At 37.2% G+C, this 17,810-nt stretch overlaps 1 protein-coding gene across 2 annotated transcripts in view; it reads right to left on the bottom strand.

Moving 5' to 3' along the window:
- Window positions 1-3,039: 3,039 nt before the first annotated feature.
- LRPPRC (leucine rich pentatricopeptide repeat containing) overlaps window positions 3,040-17,810 on the bottom strand; it is an 86,397-nt gene continuing 71,626 nt past the window's right edge. For both annotated transcript variants that reach the window (XM_064414408.1, XM_064414407.1), the window contains exons 32-38: window positions 14,514-14,718; window positions 12,339-12,478; window positions 12,061-12,176; window positions 9,203-9,277; window positions 7,546-7,630; window positions 4,834-4,976; window positions 3,040-3,543 (exon numbers count right to left, since the gene is read on the bottom strand). In XM_064414408.1, coding sequence (XP_064270478.1) covers window positions 3,487-3,543; window positions 4,834-4,976; window positions 7,546-7,630; window positions 9,203-9,277; window positions 12,061-12,176; window positions 12,339-12,478; window positions 14,514-14,718 — 821 coding nt within the window. In that variant the 3' untranslated portion in view covers window positions 3,040-3,486. The remainder of the gene's footprint in view (window positions 3,544-4,833; window positions 4,977-7,545; window positions 7,631-9,202; window positions 9,278-12,060; window positions 12,177-12,338; window positions 12,479-14,513; window positions 14,719-17,810) is intronic.

Genomic DNA, 17,810 nt, shown 5'->3' on the forward strand with positions numbered 1-17,810 from the left:
GTCATGTAAACTGCAGCTGGAATCCTGCTGACTCAGGCATTCCATCTATAAAAGCCTTCTGACTCTCACCACCAGAGTCACAATCCCTTCAGCTACTCCATTTTCAACAATGGCTACTTATTACGGAAGAGTGAAGATAGCTACTAACCTACCAAGCTGCAATTCTTGCCATAAAAAAGGGTCTCAGGAGACAATGACTTGAACAAACTGCTTTAGTAGATAAGGATAAAACCATAGCATGTAATTATCATGCTGCAAATGACTACTTTGGTAGTTAACGAGGAAACTTTTCCTGTCGTGATCTCAAAAGCCCAAAAGCCCCTTGCCTCCTGCCCCTGCCTCAAGAGGAGTGGGGGGAAGAGGCAAGCCCATAAGGTGTTGCAGGGCACAGAAGTGAGATTAAGTCATCTCAATTCAGGCAGCAAGCTTTTCCCAGTCCTCTCAACCCCAATCAAGACACACGATTATGGAAACTCATACACACTCCCACAATTTGCTTTCTACAGTAACATGTCAGGTCTTGGCATGTCAGCAGGCTCTCTGCTTCCCATGGAAGCCTCTGGAAAGGCATGCTCCCATCTCACAGACACTGCACCTGGTCTGGATCTTGCACAATCGCAGTTATCCACTAGCTGGTGGCAAATAATTCTGTCCTGCTTTAAAGAGGTGCATGCTGTGGTCAGTGTGCCAGAGTGCATTTGCTCTCAGGACCAGTAAATCACCGTGACAAGTTTGCAAGGCTGCCATCCTGCATTTTCTCATCTTACATTTTCTCATCTTTCTCTCTTTGAAGAGGAAGAAATAATGAAACCGCCTACTTATTTGGTAAAGAAATGCCAACCTTCGAAACTGCACTTTTCTTCATGCTTGAAATGGCTGAGTCTCAGCACAATGATGCACAAGAAATATTATCATTTCAAGCGTGCTCTTGAAGAGTCGGCACAAATGCCAATTCTGCAAAACCTTCCTGGTATAACCTTGTTTCAGACTGAGATGATTGTATCCCAGAGTGGCACAAATCCCTCATTGGCCCACATTTTAAAGACAGGAGAGACTGCACTTCTGTGTGTAATCATCCCTTAACTGCACATGAAACATTTACTGGAACAGGAAATCAAAAGTATTATCACACAACAGCAGCCCATTCTTTGAATAATCTCCTTCTTCCCATCTCTGCCACACAGACGGGCTGGGCTCCATGAGTCCAGGCTATTCCAAGGGGATCCCAAATGGTCAACATGTCATTTAACTCATTTCCCCGTCACTGCTGCCATGAAACCCTGCTTCTGTTTGGTCTCATGCTCCTGCAGTGCCTCACTGATGTTTAATGGGCTCCGGAGCTGGCTTGCTCAGCCCACGACTTTCCATGAGGTCACTCAAAAGGCAATTTTGGAGCTGAAAACAATTTCACTTACACTCCTCAGTTACAGGCTATCAAATGTACTTATTATCTCTGTAACTGCAGCAATTACAGGGCATGGTTCTGGCTGAGAGGCAAACCAGCTAGACGAAAAATGGACAGATGTTAACTAGCACCAATCCTGCACGGTCAGACCCCACCGTGGGCACCAGCAACACAGCCCTGCATCTGGGCTGTGCACTGCTCTCCTGCCTCAGAGGGCAGCAGCCAGCAAACATGACCCCTTGCCACCGACAGCTGCAGTACCTGATCCACAGCCTCAGGAGACTTCACCTCCTTGTCAAAAAGGGAGTTAAATCCACAGATCTGCTGTTAACTTCCTCTGTGGTGACCTGGTGTTTGCTTCAAGTAATATTCTCTTTAATCCATATGCCAGCTCGGCTTCAGCTGCAACTGTGCCCGTTTCTTCAAGTTATGCTCAGCTGTGACTCCACTTACAGGAACACGGCTACTGCTGTGAAATGGAGAGATTCATGAGATGACCTCTAAAAACAAGAGCTGTGGCACCAGAGAAAGGGTTGCCAACTAGTTGACACAGTCTTCAATTATGCTGCTATTACATTGAAACACATGTAATGTAGATGCAGCTTTAGAAAAAAGAACCATCTCCATTTGTGAAATGAAATAAACTGAGTCCTGCCTAGGCTTGCTTTCAGATAGGGCACACAACCATTAGGCTATGAATGAAATTTCAAATGTTAATGCCTTATCTTGACAGGAACAAAGGGTGCGAGGCGGTTCGAGCCACGTAGCTGCCGGATGTTGTCGAGTGGAGTGACGAAGGTCACTGCAGAACCACACTGCTGAGGAAGCAGACACTGCCTGCATTCATCCAGCTTGCCTGGAGAACAAAATTTACCACTCTCCCCGCTCCTGATCAGTGAAGCCTCATTTTTAAAGTACAGCAGGATTTTTCTGTGTATTTGTTAGTATAATAATTAATTGGAAGTTTAAATTAAAAATAATTAAGTCCCAGTTTCTTTTTTTGACCATACAAGTCTTGCAAAATTTTGCCAAAACCTTGAGCATACGCATGAATTTTTAATTACCACAATTTTGCCTATGTGGGAAAACCTAAGAAAGTTAAGATACAGCTGAAAATGTAAACATTAATAAACAGAGCTGAAATGCAAAGAAACAATCTTTCATTTCATTAAAACCTATCTGAAGTACTCAGCAGGCAAAGTGTTCCATTTGCAATACCAATGTGCACATTTGTGAGTTTCCATCATTATGCACAGAGATAATAGATGTATTTTCTACCTAATATTTAATCCTTGTAACTTAGACACATCTTATTTTCATGATCACACAACTCTGGGCTCTAAAATATAATCTCAGAGTAGCTGTACTCCCACATTCCTTCAAATAAAGAATGTCCAGTCTCCCAGCAAGTAAAAATTGCCACCCCTGCAAAGAAAAGGTACTGCTTTGTTTAAAGGACATGTTTTAATGGATATGGAGTTCTTGTATCCATAAAATTAACTGGACTAACAGTTATGAGAATGAAGATGCTGTATGACTACAGCACACAAGGCTAAAAGGTGAAAGTATTTTGTCTTTAAGTATAATACCCAACACCCTACCAAGATGTTTAACACAAGAAAGTACAATTAAGAGAAAACTTAAAAAATATGTTTATTTTCTGCGTAGATACAGCTGAATCTGGAAGATGATGTTCTTCACCCTCATATTTTCACCCCAAAGTACAGTGACCAGGCAAAGAACAAGGATAAGACAGTCTCCTTCAGTTACAGCTCTGTACCCCTCTAGCAACTTTCTTGATATACATATATCTGGCAAATCAACAGGGACAAAAAAACCAGTTGAGTTTACAGCAGATCATACATCAAAAAATGGAAATATCTCAGAGGGCTGCACCTTGATATTTCATTAGCAATTTTAACAGCACTTCCATTAATAAATGTTTCTATCAACTACAGTTACGGAAAGTGATGTTAATCAGAGATTTAAATTAAAAATTACACATAACATGCTTTTTAAAGTTTTTATTGAATGTAGTATTTAAACAATTTCATAAACAACTAAATCATAAAACTGTCTGTTCATGATGCTGCCGATCTTCTGTTCCTCCATGTTTCCACATAGAACTTGAGACTCTCCTATAAACAGAGTGGAATAAACAAGTTCAACCTTGTTTCAACTGAGAAGTTACTAATTCTGAACAAAGTCTTACATCCTGACAAAATCCATTATTCTCTGTCATGCAAAACTAGATCTGTATTGAAGTCTGTATAATTAGGAGAAATACCAGAGAGAGTGAATAAAAGGAAAAGGAAAACCTTGCCAAAAATGCATAATGAAGCTTCTATTACTAAATGCAATAATATAATCAATTTCATTTTAAAAATGAAAATACTTTTTAACTTCAATCTGCAATTGTGTCAAAAAAATTGAAACGCTTTTAAAGACCAAGCTGCGTTAGAGAAAAATTGAACAGGGAAATGAATCATCCCAGTGACTTGGAAAAAACACTCTTTTTTCTAGATACATGTAAGAAACAGACATTCTATGTTTTAAATTTACATTCCAAATAAAAATTTAGATTATAAACTATGTAAAGCTGCAGAAAAAACCCACCATAGTCATTGAAAAGTGAAACTAAATATTTTGCGCCAATATTTTCTCCAATTTTTTCCAAATTAGAAAAGAAAAATCACATTTATCATGAAGCAATATAGAGAAACAGTATATAGCCAGTCTTTACAGAATTACAGAACATTTTTGTAGAATATAAAAAGTGGTGAGAAAATTGCAATAGAAAGTTTGCTTAGAGAATGGAAAATAGAATGTCTTCAAAATCTGCTTAGCAAAAATGGTACTAGTAGACTATTAGTCAAAGGAATGATGCAGAACTATTTGCAATCTTTACAGATTTAATATGCTGTTTGTCACCCTCAAGTAACATCTGTTTGCACAGCTGCATAGGTATCTTGGAATGGCAGCTAGAAGCAAAGCTGCAACAGAAAAATAATTGCTACAGTTCTAAAATTCCATCCTACTAGCTCAACAACTTATACTAGACACAAAACACTAATTAATGAAAATTGGAAGCCATTAATTGTTACTGAAGCACGCATTCTACATGCCTTTTCAAGTCCAATTGCTTAGAAAAATGCCCCAAGGAGATTTGATAAAGGTACACCTGTAGATGAGTGCCTGATAAGAAGGAGGTAGTTTAAATATCATAAGCCCCAAGAGGTTTTATTTCCTCAAGTCAAATCCAATGCAAGATTACCACAGCTCCCACAACACCCAGGACTTCACACGTTACCTCCTTTGAAGAGTCTCTGCAGAGACCTAGTCCCTATGTAATTATTCATGCAACTTGTTTTATTAATATTGAACGTACACAAGTCTGCAGCTCTATTTCTTAATTAGGATATACTCACAGGGGGTTCAGTGAAAGGGACAGGCTCTCCTACTTTCTTCAGAAAATTTGCTAGAGATTTCAAAGAGATCTCGTGCAGCTCTATGTTCTTCGCTTTTGCTCTCTCATACGTAGCCTTTACAGAAGCAACATCCCCATCCAATTCTGAGGAAAAAAACAGAACCCAAAAAAATCTCAGTGGTTACTTGATTCTCTTTCCACCTGTTTTCACTCATGCTTAACCATCGACTGCTGCGTGGGAAGCACTGGGATGAAACTGAAGCGACCCCTGACAGTTTCACTGCTGTCCCCAGGGTCCTAGAAGCAGTACAACAGTTCCTAGCACCTTGTAAACACAAAGGAAGCCATCATGTCCAGTTAAATTCATTCTGTTGCCTGGGAGGGAGAACACAAACACCTGCAGTATGGGAGCTGTCTCAGGTTTTACTTGTTCACATTTGGAAACATCATCTTTGCAACCACAGGAGCTATAAAAGCAATGGCTCATAAAGGAAAAAAAAGCTTTGTGCAGAAATGGATAGCCTGTGTCCCCTTCTCATGAGAAAAAGCTTCCCACTCACATCTGGAAGTGGCTGAGCTCCTTTTTGAATGTGGGAGGCTACTGCAAAAACTGCATGAAATGACAGCTTAATGAAAGCATAGAAATCATTAACTTTCTACAACTTTAAAATAGGTTTATTGTATGGGAAACACCAACAAAAAGAGCTAATACTTAGATTGCATTTAATGGACCACACAATCGTGATTTTAGATTTTTTTTTTTCTAGAAGCTATACAGCCAAGGATTGTGCATCTCACCAGACTAAAGGAAAGCTAGCCCTGGCAGTGGATCTCATCTCAGGACAAGGATAGGAGTAAAGATCCTTTTATTTGTTCCATCATGGATGCCTGATAGATGATCAAATTTTTTTCAGCTGTGATCTAGGTCCTACTATATCTTTGCTAAACACAAACAATTATAATTTTATTTGACCATTTTTTGTTAACTAGAAACAGTAACCAATGGCAGTAATAACAATATTACAATAACAATCCTCTGCCACATTTCATTGCCTTCTCTAATTATAAATAACAAAGGCCCGAAAGGAGAGTAATTTCTTCACTCAAAAATTATGCTAATAAAAGGTTGGATTTGGTGCAAAACAGGAAATTATGTTTGAAAGCTTACTACTAACTTTAAAATTAAAAAACCCCACCAACTTGGATTTAAAAGATCTCATTTCTAACCATCATGGCTAGAGCACAATCTAAGCCTTCTCATTTTCAGTTGTGCTAAATATTTTGCTGATGATCCCTTTAACAGTCAAATGATCAATGTCTCATACAGGTAAGATGCTTGCACAGAATAACCTAGGAACAGCTTTTAAAGCTCTTCATGCTGGTACTGTCTCTTCTAGAACCTGCTAGGAGCCAGGTACCTCTCTGCCTGAAGACAGTACAGCAAGCCTCTGTTCACACAGAGTGCAGCTTCACATGTTCAATACACTCTAACCACTGGTGTAGGTATAGCAGGGCAAGTGATTGATTCTCTGCAATCTCTTTATGAAACTGCTACACCATCATGTAGTTAGGAAGGATAGTAAAAAGCTTAGTTAACTTACAGAATTTTTACTGAGGTAAAAGCAGCAGAGGACTAATGATAGCATAAAGCAGCAAGTACAGTGCTGGTGACAAAAGGGCAATTTTTTGTTTTATAAAAACATGTTAAAAACTTACCCTGCTGTGAACCTGAACCTATCTGTTACAGGGCTAAACAATCTTGGTAATGATGCTCTGTGCAATGTTACTAAGCAAGCAAATTTTTAAAGTTAGATAACACATCACAGTACTTCTGCAATTTGATTCAAATAAGTAAGTTTGTATCTCTTTAACACCGTATCTTGGATTTGTGTTTGAAGTGTTTTACCTAATTATTCCTATTTACCTATCTCCTCTGTGATAGACTTGGGCTTCCATCCTTTAACTTTTTTGCTTGTAACACGTGTGAAAAGGATTTACTCCCTGTAATAAAACTGGAGGACATTATCCAAGTACACAAGGTAAAGGACTCTACAGCACAGAGATGCAAGCTTCCAACTGAGTATTGTCATAGGAGCTGTATGTCCTGGTTTTTCAAGAGTGAGTCTTGCAAACAAACATACTTTAAACAAAAAACTTGACTTTTTTAGAGGTGCTGACTTCAGCTATAAAGAGAACTGATGAGTACTTCAACTACTTATGTAAATTCAAATGATGGCATCTGGAGTACTAACTGGCTACATTACAAGATGCATAAATAATTCAAACTAATAACAATAAGATCATTTTGCATTACTGATAGAACAAATCACATGATTTTGAAACATACACACACACATATATAAAAGGAACCAATATTACTACACGTTTTGTGGGGAGAAAAGCTACATTCATTTTAAAAGCCATTAATTTCTATAGCATTCTCCCCCATGGGTTAAGATGGATTTTTTCTTATTCCATGAAGCCCCTACTTTAGGTTCTAAGTAAAGGATTCATGGCTTGTGTCAGCTGCTTGCTCTTCCATCCTAACAGCCAGGACAGCATACAGACCCAACAGACTGAAACAAGAAAAACCTCAGATAACCCCCCTGCACCTCTTTATGACTTGAGCTGCAAAGCAAGTAAGGGCTTGCATGACCTTTCTGAATGCCTCCAGAGTTCTCACTAAAGCACTGTTCCAAGGAGCATCACTTACCATAACACCTCAAGAGGTACCGGTACACCACTGTTGGATCGAGATGCTCAGGAACCAGTTCTAGAAGTGCCTCAATCCTCTTTGCCTGTCAGATTTAATGCACACACAAAAAACCCCATGAACTTGAAAGAACAAAATAAAGTCACCAAATTCAGAACAGTGATTGCACATTCTTTAAGTGAGATAAACTGTACTGGTTACAAAGAATGGACTGTGTGACTCCAAGTATATACAATCATTTCCTTCCTAAAATTTTGCAGATATGAAATAGTAAAAGAAATTAAGCACAAAATGTAATTAATGTAATAAGGTCTAAAATCCACACTCAAGAATCCTAAACATTAGTGTCTTTTTTTTTTTTTCTTTCTTTCCAGGTAGGCAATTAATGTATCAGTAAGAGTATGACAGGATTTCAACCAATTTAGGAAAACTGCAAAACACTCAGCATCCTTCAATGACCTAGAGGTCAATGGTAGCTATGATCAATGCTTAAAAAGAGTCAGATCACTAACTGATGTGCTTAAATTTGGAACCTCCTTCCCTCAAGCCTCTGTTTGCAGTTTCAAAAATTCTTAGGTTTTAAAGTAAAAGCTGTTTATTGAAATTAAGAACATCCTTATCACACACAACCAACTTTGATGTGTTAGTAAAATTTCAGCTTGATGAGCTGGGAAACTTACATGTTTTTAGTTCCTTCTTATAGACACCAAACAATAGTGTTTGTCACATTATATTTCTCATCATCACTTCAGCAGAAGAACTTTAAATCTACTAGTATTTAATGGCAATTTCCGCAAAACATAAATGTGTACTTGGCTCATTTGTAAAAAAAAATTATTGTAGTTTGAGTGCTAGATGTCTCCTGATGCTGCTCCTCTATGACAGAGAAATCCATATGGTTTTGCTTGGGTGTGTAGTTCAGGATTTTTTTGTTTGTTGTTCAATGTTGGTTTTGAGGGGTGGGAGGGGTGTTTGATTTTTTTTTTGTGTGTGTGTTCTAAGGTTTTTTTGTGCGTGTTAGAGTTTCTTTGTTGGCCTTTGGATTTGTGTTTTGTTTTGGGGTTTTTTGTTTACTTTAAAGGGGCAATGGGAGGAGGGAGGGATAGGAGTAGGGCAAGCATATAAACAGAGCATTTCAAATTACAGGGAATGAGGACAAAGCCATGATTCTAAACAGATGTTCCAACTAGATACATGTCCAAACCACCATAGAAAGTAATATGAAATGTGTCTTTTAATGTAAACACAGAGGCATTTTATCATCAGAGAGAGGCTGAGGTTTTAACTTGTATTTGTATTCATACAATGTAGCCAATAAAATAAGGACTTTCAGGTTGTGATACTGAACTGGATAACTCAGTAAAACATTCTAAGAACAATGTTTGTAGGATGTACAGTGTAACATGGAAAACGCAGGAAATAACTGAAACAATAGAAAAATATTAAATACACCCTCCTTTCCATCATGCTCCATAACGTAAACTGTTCTTTAAATATAAACTGCTCTTTAAATATAACCAGCTCTGCAAATTAACCTCCCCTCTCCCCCAGAAACCCAGTAAAGCTGTCAACTGTGAAGTTCAAAACACTTTAACAAAGGCTGATGAAAGAGTATTTTGCAACATATAAAACTGTATACATGAAAAAAATATTGTACCTGTCCAGGGCGAGATGCTGATTTAGCCATAAAACGCCCTAAAGTTCTCTTCTCCTGAGCTATTGCATCCCACCTCTGAAAACCAAGAAATTATTAGTGTAGCAGACGTGAGTAGGTTACAGCTAAACAAAATACTAACGTGAAAATTTCCAATTACAGATGCTTAAAACAATATACTAACATATTACCAATTTACAAGGTAAATAATTGAATATTAGCTTGACAAGAAAACCAAAAAACCAACCACAAACCAAGTTCATTTGATGCACCTCATTGGTGAACGTTTTTAAAATGGTAGGGATAAAGTTTGTTTAAAACAACAGGGGAAAGAATTAAACTAATACTTCAGTATACCACAAAAACGAGGTTTAGGACTGCAAAAGAATGAAAAAGAGAAACACTATTCCTCTCCAATTATACTGCCAAGCATTCACAAGTGAGCTAGGGATCATAAGGTTAATTATACATTTAATAAGGTGTCAGGGAGATAACTGCTCGTTTCTTTATAAAAATTAAAATGTACAAAGCAAGTTCTCTTTAAAGTATAATTACCTACACTTATGCATACAAAGGACTGATTTCAATCTCTCTATTTTATAAAAGGCTTTAACTGCAACAGACAGGGTTTGAGAGAGAGAAGTTGAACTTAGAAAAGTTTGAGACAGACCAGATAAAAATCAAAAATCGATCTTACTTTAGAAACAAGGACAAAATAAAATATACAAGACAATATTAAGTGTATGTTCTCCAAAGATGTCAGTCTTAGAACCCTTAAAAATGCACAGTGTGGTTATTTTTACCAGCTGTTACAATATCAGTACCAAAATGCACAGGCAAAAGAGAATATCATGCATATGAAAGCACATAGCATAATTTTCCTATATTCAATTAGTATTGTAGACATATGCAAATAAAAAAAATTGGGTTATGCCATGATGAGTATTCTGTATAAGCATTTTGGTTTACAAGCTCTTTAAGGTTCAGGTGAAAAGGTGTGAAAGTTCCTTCCTTTAGGCAAACAGACAAGAAGTGGCTTTATGGTGCTAAACTGGGGCAAAGCACTGATGAGAGAAACTTGGAATGTTTTATGACCAGTTCTAGCCACTCTTACCTACTGCCAGGAACTGCTCTGAGTGGAAAGAGTCTAGTTTGAGAAACGTTATTCACAGTTCCCTTTCACTCTGAAATATCAAATCCTTTTGACTCTCATCAGTAAAAGCATTCTGCCTCCAGACAGTAGCAGACACTGCAGCTGTTTCAGAAACTTTTAAATAGACTCTTAGATGCATTTCTGAAAGCAAGGAGTCTCCATGTATACACTAATATTTTAGATTACAAGCAAAGTAGTTCATTTAGATTGTTGTTTACTTTCCAAAATATAAGAATGGAGAGTGATTATTCCTATCTTCCAGTTAGTGAATTCCTATTAGTGGAATACTTGATGCACATAGCAGTCACAAATGTTTAACACAGCTCGAAGTTTTTCCTGAGCCATAGAATCCCCTATTTTTCTCCTAGACACAGAAGTTTGGACTCAAGCTTACCTATAAATATCCACTTATAACAAGGTATTTTTAAATTGTCCATTAAGATACAATGCATACAATGTTATTTCAAGTATGTTATAGAACCATGAATTTAATTCTAACAGTTGGATGCTGTTGTAACAAGTTTCAGGACTATATTCATGGATATTATTCCATGTTCTGGAAATTTTTAGGAATACTATGATTTTACTTAAAAAATGAAAAGAACCCCTTATCTTCACAAAAGCAAAAAAAGTACTCGATTTTTATTGGCTCATTCCACGTCAATCAAAGAACAATCAACAAATCAGGAAGAGTGGAATAACCTGAGAATTATTTTGCATTTGATGTTTCAAGCTATATAGCAAGAGGGTTTTATGGCAAAATCGTAGTCTCCTTTTCATTTAATATTCAAGATGACCAGTCAGGCAAAGCCCTACACAAAGTAAGGGTATTACAAGTACAACACCTCGCTCTGCAGCAGAAGTAACTGAACAGCTTTGTTGGTAGTGTCCTGGAATATCACAAAATATGCCATGGATGAAGCAGAGCTTTTTCTTCAACAGTTTAAAATACTTAGGAACTGGTAAATGAGTAGCATGCACCATCAGGAGATGATAAGAGGTCTTGATTTGAGGCAGGAGCCTATGCACACATCAGTCTTACTGCTGGACTGTCACCTGCTTGGATGAGCCTCCTGACAGAGACAGTTTCCAGCACCCACAGCTCATCCCACCTCTTGCTTGGCTTGTCTTTAGCTCTGCACAAATGGCACAAATGCAGCTGTCTCAAATCCTAACTCAGCTGAGACTGTGACCCAGAGATCAACACTTGGGTTTTAATGCATGTGTGACAGTCAAATAGAAAGAAAATTCAGCTCTCAATAAACCCTGAATGCAATATATACAATATTATAGCCAAGTGAAATGAAGTCCATGACAAGCAATCATTGCCTGCTTCTGTTTTGCAAACTGTACAGCTGTAAGATATAATGTTTACAGCATTTAAGAAATTAGGTGAGTAGTTGCAAGGAAATGGTTTGCAAGAAACAACTGACACGTAATAGAGAACTTTGAGAAAAATATTTGCAGTATAGAAATACTTCCTTTATTTCTTTCATGTTACTGGAAGATAAAAAACTCTGGTATGCAGTGCCACTCTCAGTACTAGAGCACGAGCCCATGGTTTAGTCTAAAGTGTGCATTGCTGCTCACACTGTAATTCAAATGCATCCCAGTAGCAGCCTGTGCTGCACAACATCTCTTTCTGACAATTTCTCAGTTAACCTTTGAAGAGCTCTAAGCATTTCTGTACCTCTTGTTATGTCATTACCTGTATCAACGATCTGGCATCATCCACTCTGTCTGCACTGATATACTGAAGGAAAAGATCTGTGACAGGTCTGTAAATTCCACACTGACTGGCCACTCGTTCTGCCATCGCACCAACTGCAAAATGATGGGTACATAAGGAAAATCTTTGATTGAGAAGCCTCTTCTGTAAACTTCACAGGCATGATTTATGCTGACTGAGCAGGTTTTATGTGTAATAGCTCTTTCATAACACCTCTGTCGAGTCAGAATATTTAAATATCATTGCAATTAACTTACATTTTTCCAAAGCTGGTTCTAATCCTGCCTCAGACACCTTTCTTAACAAATAGGAAATACTTCTGACAGCTTGATCAGGATTCTGTGCACCAGAGATAAGCAGAGGCTCAAGGTATTTCACAGCAGCATCAAGGTCATTGCTAGGAAAAGAGATTGAACTGGCTCAGTTTCTGAAATCAAGATTTCTAAACCTAAAGAAGCAATTACAATGAAGTTTTTGTTTTCTACATCAAGCTTGTATTTACCAGGAATAGTTGATGAAAAAACATTGACCAAAAAATTTTATTCACTCAGATATTGTATCAGTGAAACAATTTATGACTGAATGAATAAATAAATTAATAAATAATTTTAATGGCCTTTGACCTGTACAAAGTTTATGTACTTTGGACACACTTTCTTCATTAAGAAAGAAGAGCTCAGCTTGCTGCTTTAGGAAAATGCATCCTGCAAATCTAGAAGGCAAAATCTAAACATTATCAGAAGGTATCTGAATAATTAATGCATGCAACTTAAGTATTTTTAAGCAATTAATTATTTACCTGATTTCTCCCATGCCTGCCCTTTTGGATGCAAAAGACATTACTAAATGTCATTTGGTCATTACCTCTATATGCTTTTAATCTTAAGGCTTAAATATAGCAAATGCTAAAAAATAATGCAAGAAGTATTCACCAAAGTGTAAACTCTACTTCCAGCATTCTAAAAAGTTCAAATGACAACATCTCTTACCAGTTCACTCTAAAAGCTATTTAAATTGAAAAAGAAAACTGAGCACAATGAATGCTTTTAGGTGAAGCAGCAATGCAGCACACGTGACAGATATGAAAAATGCTTTGAAATCAGAAACACAGATCTACCAAAAAATAAACACTGTATTGGAAATATCTGTAAGAATCTGTTTTTCAGAGTTAAAAAGGTACACATTGCAAGGTATTTAAGAATATATAGAGTGCATATTATTGACACTGGTCAGTCTTTTCATATATCAAGTTAGTTTTGGTATGGGAAAAGTCAAGTTGATGCTCTACCTGCATACAGCAAGTTATTTTATTTATTCTTGTCACCAATCTCCACCTTAAGAACACAGCCTGACTTTGCAACACTTGTACAACACAGAAATACAGGAAAATAAGCAGCTTATAACACAAATAATGAAGTGTCTCTCCCATCTGAAGCATTACGTTCAAATCCATGCACTAGAACTGTGTGCCAAGGGTCACTTGGATCTGCTCCCTGTGGCCTGGCATGCCTGAGGCAACCAGGAATCTCTCATGTATTACAGAGCTCTACAGCTTTCCTGCCAAGTCAGGCACAGGAGGTCCACCCAACAAAACTAGTTTGCAATGAAACAGAATATGTAGGATTCCTGAAGAGTGGTTCCTGCAAAGTATATTTGAAAAGCTGACTTTGCTCTCTCTCCTCCAGGTGCTTCCTCATGCAATTTTACACAAAGGACAAACCAGCAGCACCGCACCACTGTATCAACTAAACCAGGAATGCACACAGAGCACAATACTGAATTAAACAGCTGAATCACAGGATACTAGAAAGTGTGGGGATAACTGTGATAACTAAACTGTATCAGCCTAAAGCAACAGCCAAGCTTCTTTACTTCTTACCAAAAAAAAAAAACAAAAACCCAAGCACAGACCTCACTCCACAGATACAAATCCGGCTTTCAAATTTTGAATGTAAAGACAATAATATTTCAAGACTATTTCAACTGCTGGAACAGGTAGTAGATTTTTGTTTCCAAACAACAACGAAACAAAAAAACACCCCAAAAACAAACAAAACCCAAAATATATTATATGCATAATCTCCAGGTGCTACATTTGATGAAGTAATTCCATTTTACCTTCAGATTTCATAGAGCTTTTGATGTAAGACTAAGGAAACACTTCACATGCCCATTGGAACAAAGGTATCAAAGCTAAATTACAGCACCAAAGAAGACCTTAATGCTTCACAGTTATCACCCCTGTATTTCATTAAATTTTCAACCCCAAATTGTATGGGAGACAATACCAGAACAGAACTGCATGCTATCCTCAACTAGAATTTTAACATCTGGGACACTGTAAAAATGGAAACAGAATGAAATGGATAACGCAAGAGATTTCCCAGCACACTGCAGAAAAGAATTAAATACACAGTCCTAGAAATACTTACCTCTTTGTAAGGGCCAATGCAATTGCATTAGGCACTAGTGAGTGAGATAAACCAATTGATTTTATGACGTCTCCCAGGATGTTTTCAAGTACTTGCAGGTTCTTTACATCTCCTTTTTCTGCTAGGGCCTGAAGGAGAGCAATAGCTGCTGGTCTACTAGGCAACACACCACTGTCAAGCATTCCTTTTAAAACAGCCAAGGCATCTAACAATGGTAAAGAAATAAGGGAAACAGAAATCAGATTTTTGTTCAAAAAGCACCATGCTGCTGGTATCATTAATCCTACCCATTTAAAATAAGTACAGAGAAAAAATTCTTTAAGCCCTGCAATCACTAGAGTGAATTCTAACTTGAATATATATACACAAATAAAAACTTTCAACAATAATTTAGGTTGAAAGGCTGTAATATCCCATAATAAGAAGTATTAAGCTACTTTCAACATTGAAATAATTTGTTTGTAACTAGCTCAAGGAAAACAGGTATGTCATAAATATCCTCTCTTATGATTTTGAAGTCCTGACTCTTTACTTCTCCAAACCACAATCAATTTCCTTTACTAAAAACCAAATATGTTTTATATTTAAGAATAAATATAGCCTAAAAATGTAGTTCATTACAGAAACTGCTGAATTATAATACTGAGATTTCTCTTTTTAAGTATGCATGAAAGCTTTGTTTCCCAAAATTTAATTTTTAAATAGAACTATGGGATAAAAGTCTCCCTCCAAAAACAAAAACTGAGAACTCAACCATTTCCTCAGAAACTCCTAAGATTATAGCAATTAGATATGTTAAAAACACACAAGGTCAGTCTCCTGTCCATCTGCCACAAATTCCCCAAACCCACAGCTGATGAAGTCACTCTCATTTCTCCAAGCAGAATTCTTGTCTATTTACGTTATCCATGAGCAAACACACAGAGAAAGACATGCCCCTCTGGTAAAAATCTCTTATTCCTTACCAGCACAGGCAGGATTAATCACAGATGATAATTATAATACCAAGGGATAACACTTCTAGCATAATATACACCCACATGAACTCCCCAGCATTGCCATTCCAATTCAATATACAGGTACTGCAGAAACCAAGTGTTACCCTTTACATTAGAGGAAGCAAAAAACATCCTCTATGCCTAGGCTTCCTTCACAGCAAGTTTTTTTCTGCCCCACATTCTTCTTTTTAGGTAAAAAAAAGAAGCAATACATGGCGGGGGGCAAGATTCACAACATTTAAAAAGCAATCTCAGAACACATGCCAAGTTCAAATTCTTTCCTAACTAGGTGTGGACCTCCCTCTAGCACAGAGTACAACCAGCCTTCTTAAGAACAAGGACAGAGAAAGATTTGAAAGCTGCATATGTGCAGAATTACTGCAAGAATTTAGGCACTGGTAGCATAGTGGGTAATTCTGCAGGTAACTATATGCTTGTGAAAACCAACCATGCATCTTTCAAAATGCCATCCTATAAACTGCAAATTTTATACCATGAAGCTCAAGTTCTGACTCTTTAAAGTAACCTGGGTTTTACCAAGTTCTTGCTGGAAGATATCAGAACTCTTAGGACTACACTTAGGGGGCTCCATAAAACCTTTTAACTGTACCACATTACACAGCAAAGAATGCTGATGAACTAAATGAGGTATGTAAGTTTTTGTAAAAGCAAGCAGATTTTACACAAGTGAAAGCCATCACAGGATGTAGGTCAAATGGAGCTCAGCAACAAGACTACAAAACCACCATGCCCAAAAATGTTTTCTATGGGTAATCTATGAGCCTTAGAAAATGACCAGTATGGCTGAAATACTTAGTAGCTTGCATTTTCAAGGCTTCACTTAGACAAAAACAAGTAGTATCTCTCAAAACAGAAACAAGGATTAAGTGTGACTATTCAATAAAATTGCTTGTTCAATGCACAAGAGAAAAGAAAATATAATTTTGCAGAGTAATGTAATTCCACAGATGTGAGAAACTTTGCAGTGTGCAAAAAAATGAGATTTTTAGAGTACAACAAGGAAGAGAGTTGATGTGACAGAATTTAGTATGCTAGCTAAAAAACCTCATATAGTCAGTGCAATAGACTGGTAGGATATGGAAACATCACTGATGTTCAGAAGAAGGGAAGAATTTTGGCATGCAATATTCAGGAAGAACTGGTAAAATACATGGCATATTCGTGAAGAAAACAGAGAAGACTTCTTAGAATAAAAACAGAGAGGAAAGTCAGGTGAAGGCCTTGAAAGCTGCAAAAAATGATCTGCCAAGAGCAAAAGGAGCAATAGCGTTCCTCACAAATACTTCAGTGGATCACAGCTGCCAATGATGTGAAATTGGAGACTGAATAAGGAAGAAGACAGGTTTATCAGCCACAGGAAACAAAGAGTACAAGTGAGAAGATGTGTCTAAATGCTCATCTTGAGTATTTTAATGTAGCTGATGTTACATGGATATGTGTTAATAGCACAGCTATACATGATGGAATGAAATTAAATGTAATGATGGCACAATCAAAAGCACATTTTCTGATAGGCCTTATAAACTCAAGTAATACACTGAATTTGTACAACACTACTTAGACTTGCATGGAGATAACAGATATTGCCCTGCACATACAACTACCTGCATGCAGAGTTTTCCTGTCTCACAAGAGCTCTACAGCCCAACTAAATAAGTAGGACATAACACTGTGGAGCTGATCTCCAGGCTGCAAAGTAGCCAATGCTGAGGACTACAATAAAACAACTGTAAACTTTATACACCATCTTGTTGGGAACCCTCATGTACTCTTCGGCCACCATTTTCTTCACTATCATCATTGTTACATTAAAAAGAAAACCAAACAGAGTAGTTTGTTCCTGTTGGTATTGAGAACTATTAAAAAGTATTTGATTAAGTTTTTAAATCAATATTATAATCATTTAGTTCACAATCATGCACATTTAACAGTCAATTTAACTCATCTGGTATCTCACACAACCAACACAATATGCAAGAAACAACTGCTGGGAATTGTTTCAGATGCTCTAAAGTATGTTAATTTCCAAAGCAAAATGACTTGTGCTGTGAATTTTAACGCACTTGAAAGCCTGTACTTTCTCTCGTTCTGGAGCACAAATTTTGCATGTCTGAAGAGCTGTGATTCATCTTAAGAAAACCCATCTTGTGTTAAATGGAATGGAAACTGGACTAAGTGGTCAAATGACAAGTACATTCATATTCAAGCTGTATTATAAATGCATGTACAGTAATTTACGTCTCTCAGCTACCACAAAAGGCTCTTGATAAGCAGGTAA

The sequence above is a fragment of the Passer domesticus genome, chromosome 3 (genome assembly GCF_036417665.1).
Source record: "Passer domesticus isolate bPasDom1 chromosome 3, bPasDom1.hap1, whole genome shotgun sequence".
Taxonomy (NCBI): domain Eukaryota; kingdom Metazoa; phylum Chordata; class Aves; order Passeriformes; family Passeridae; genus Passer; species Passer domesticus.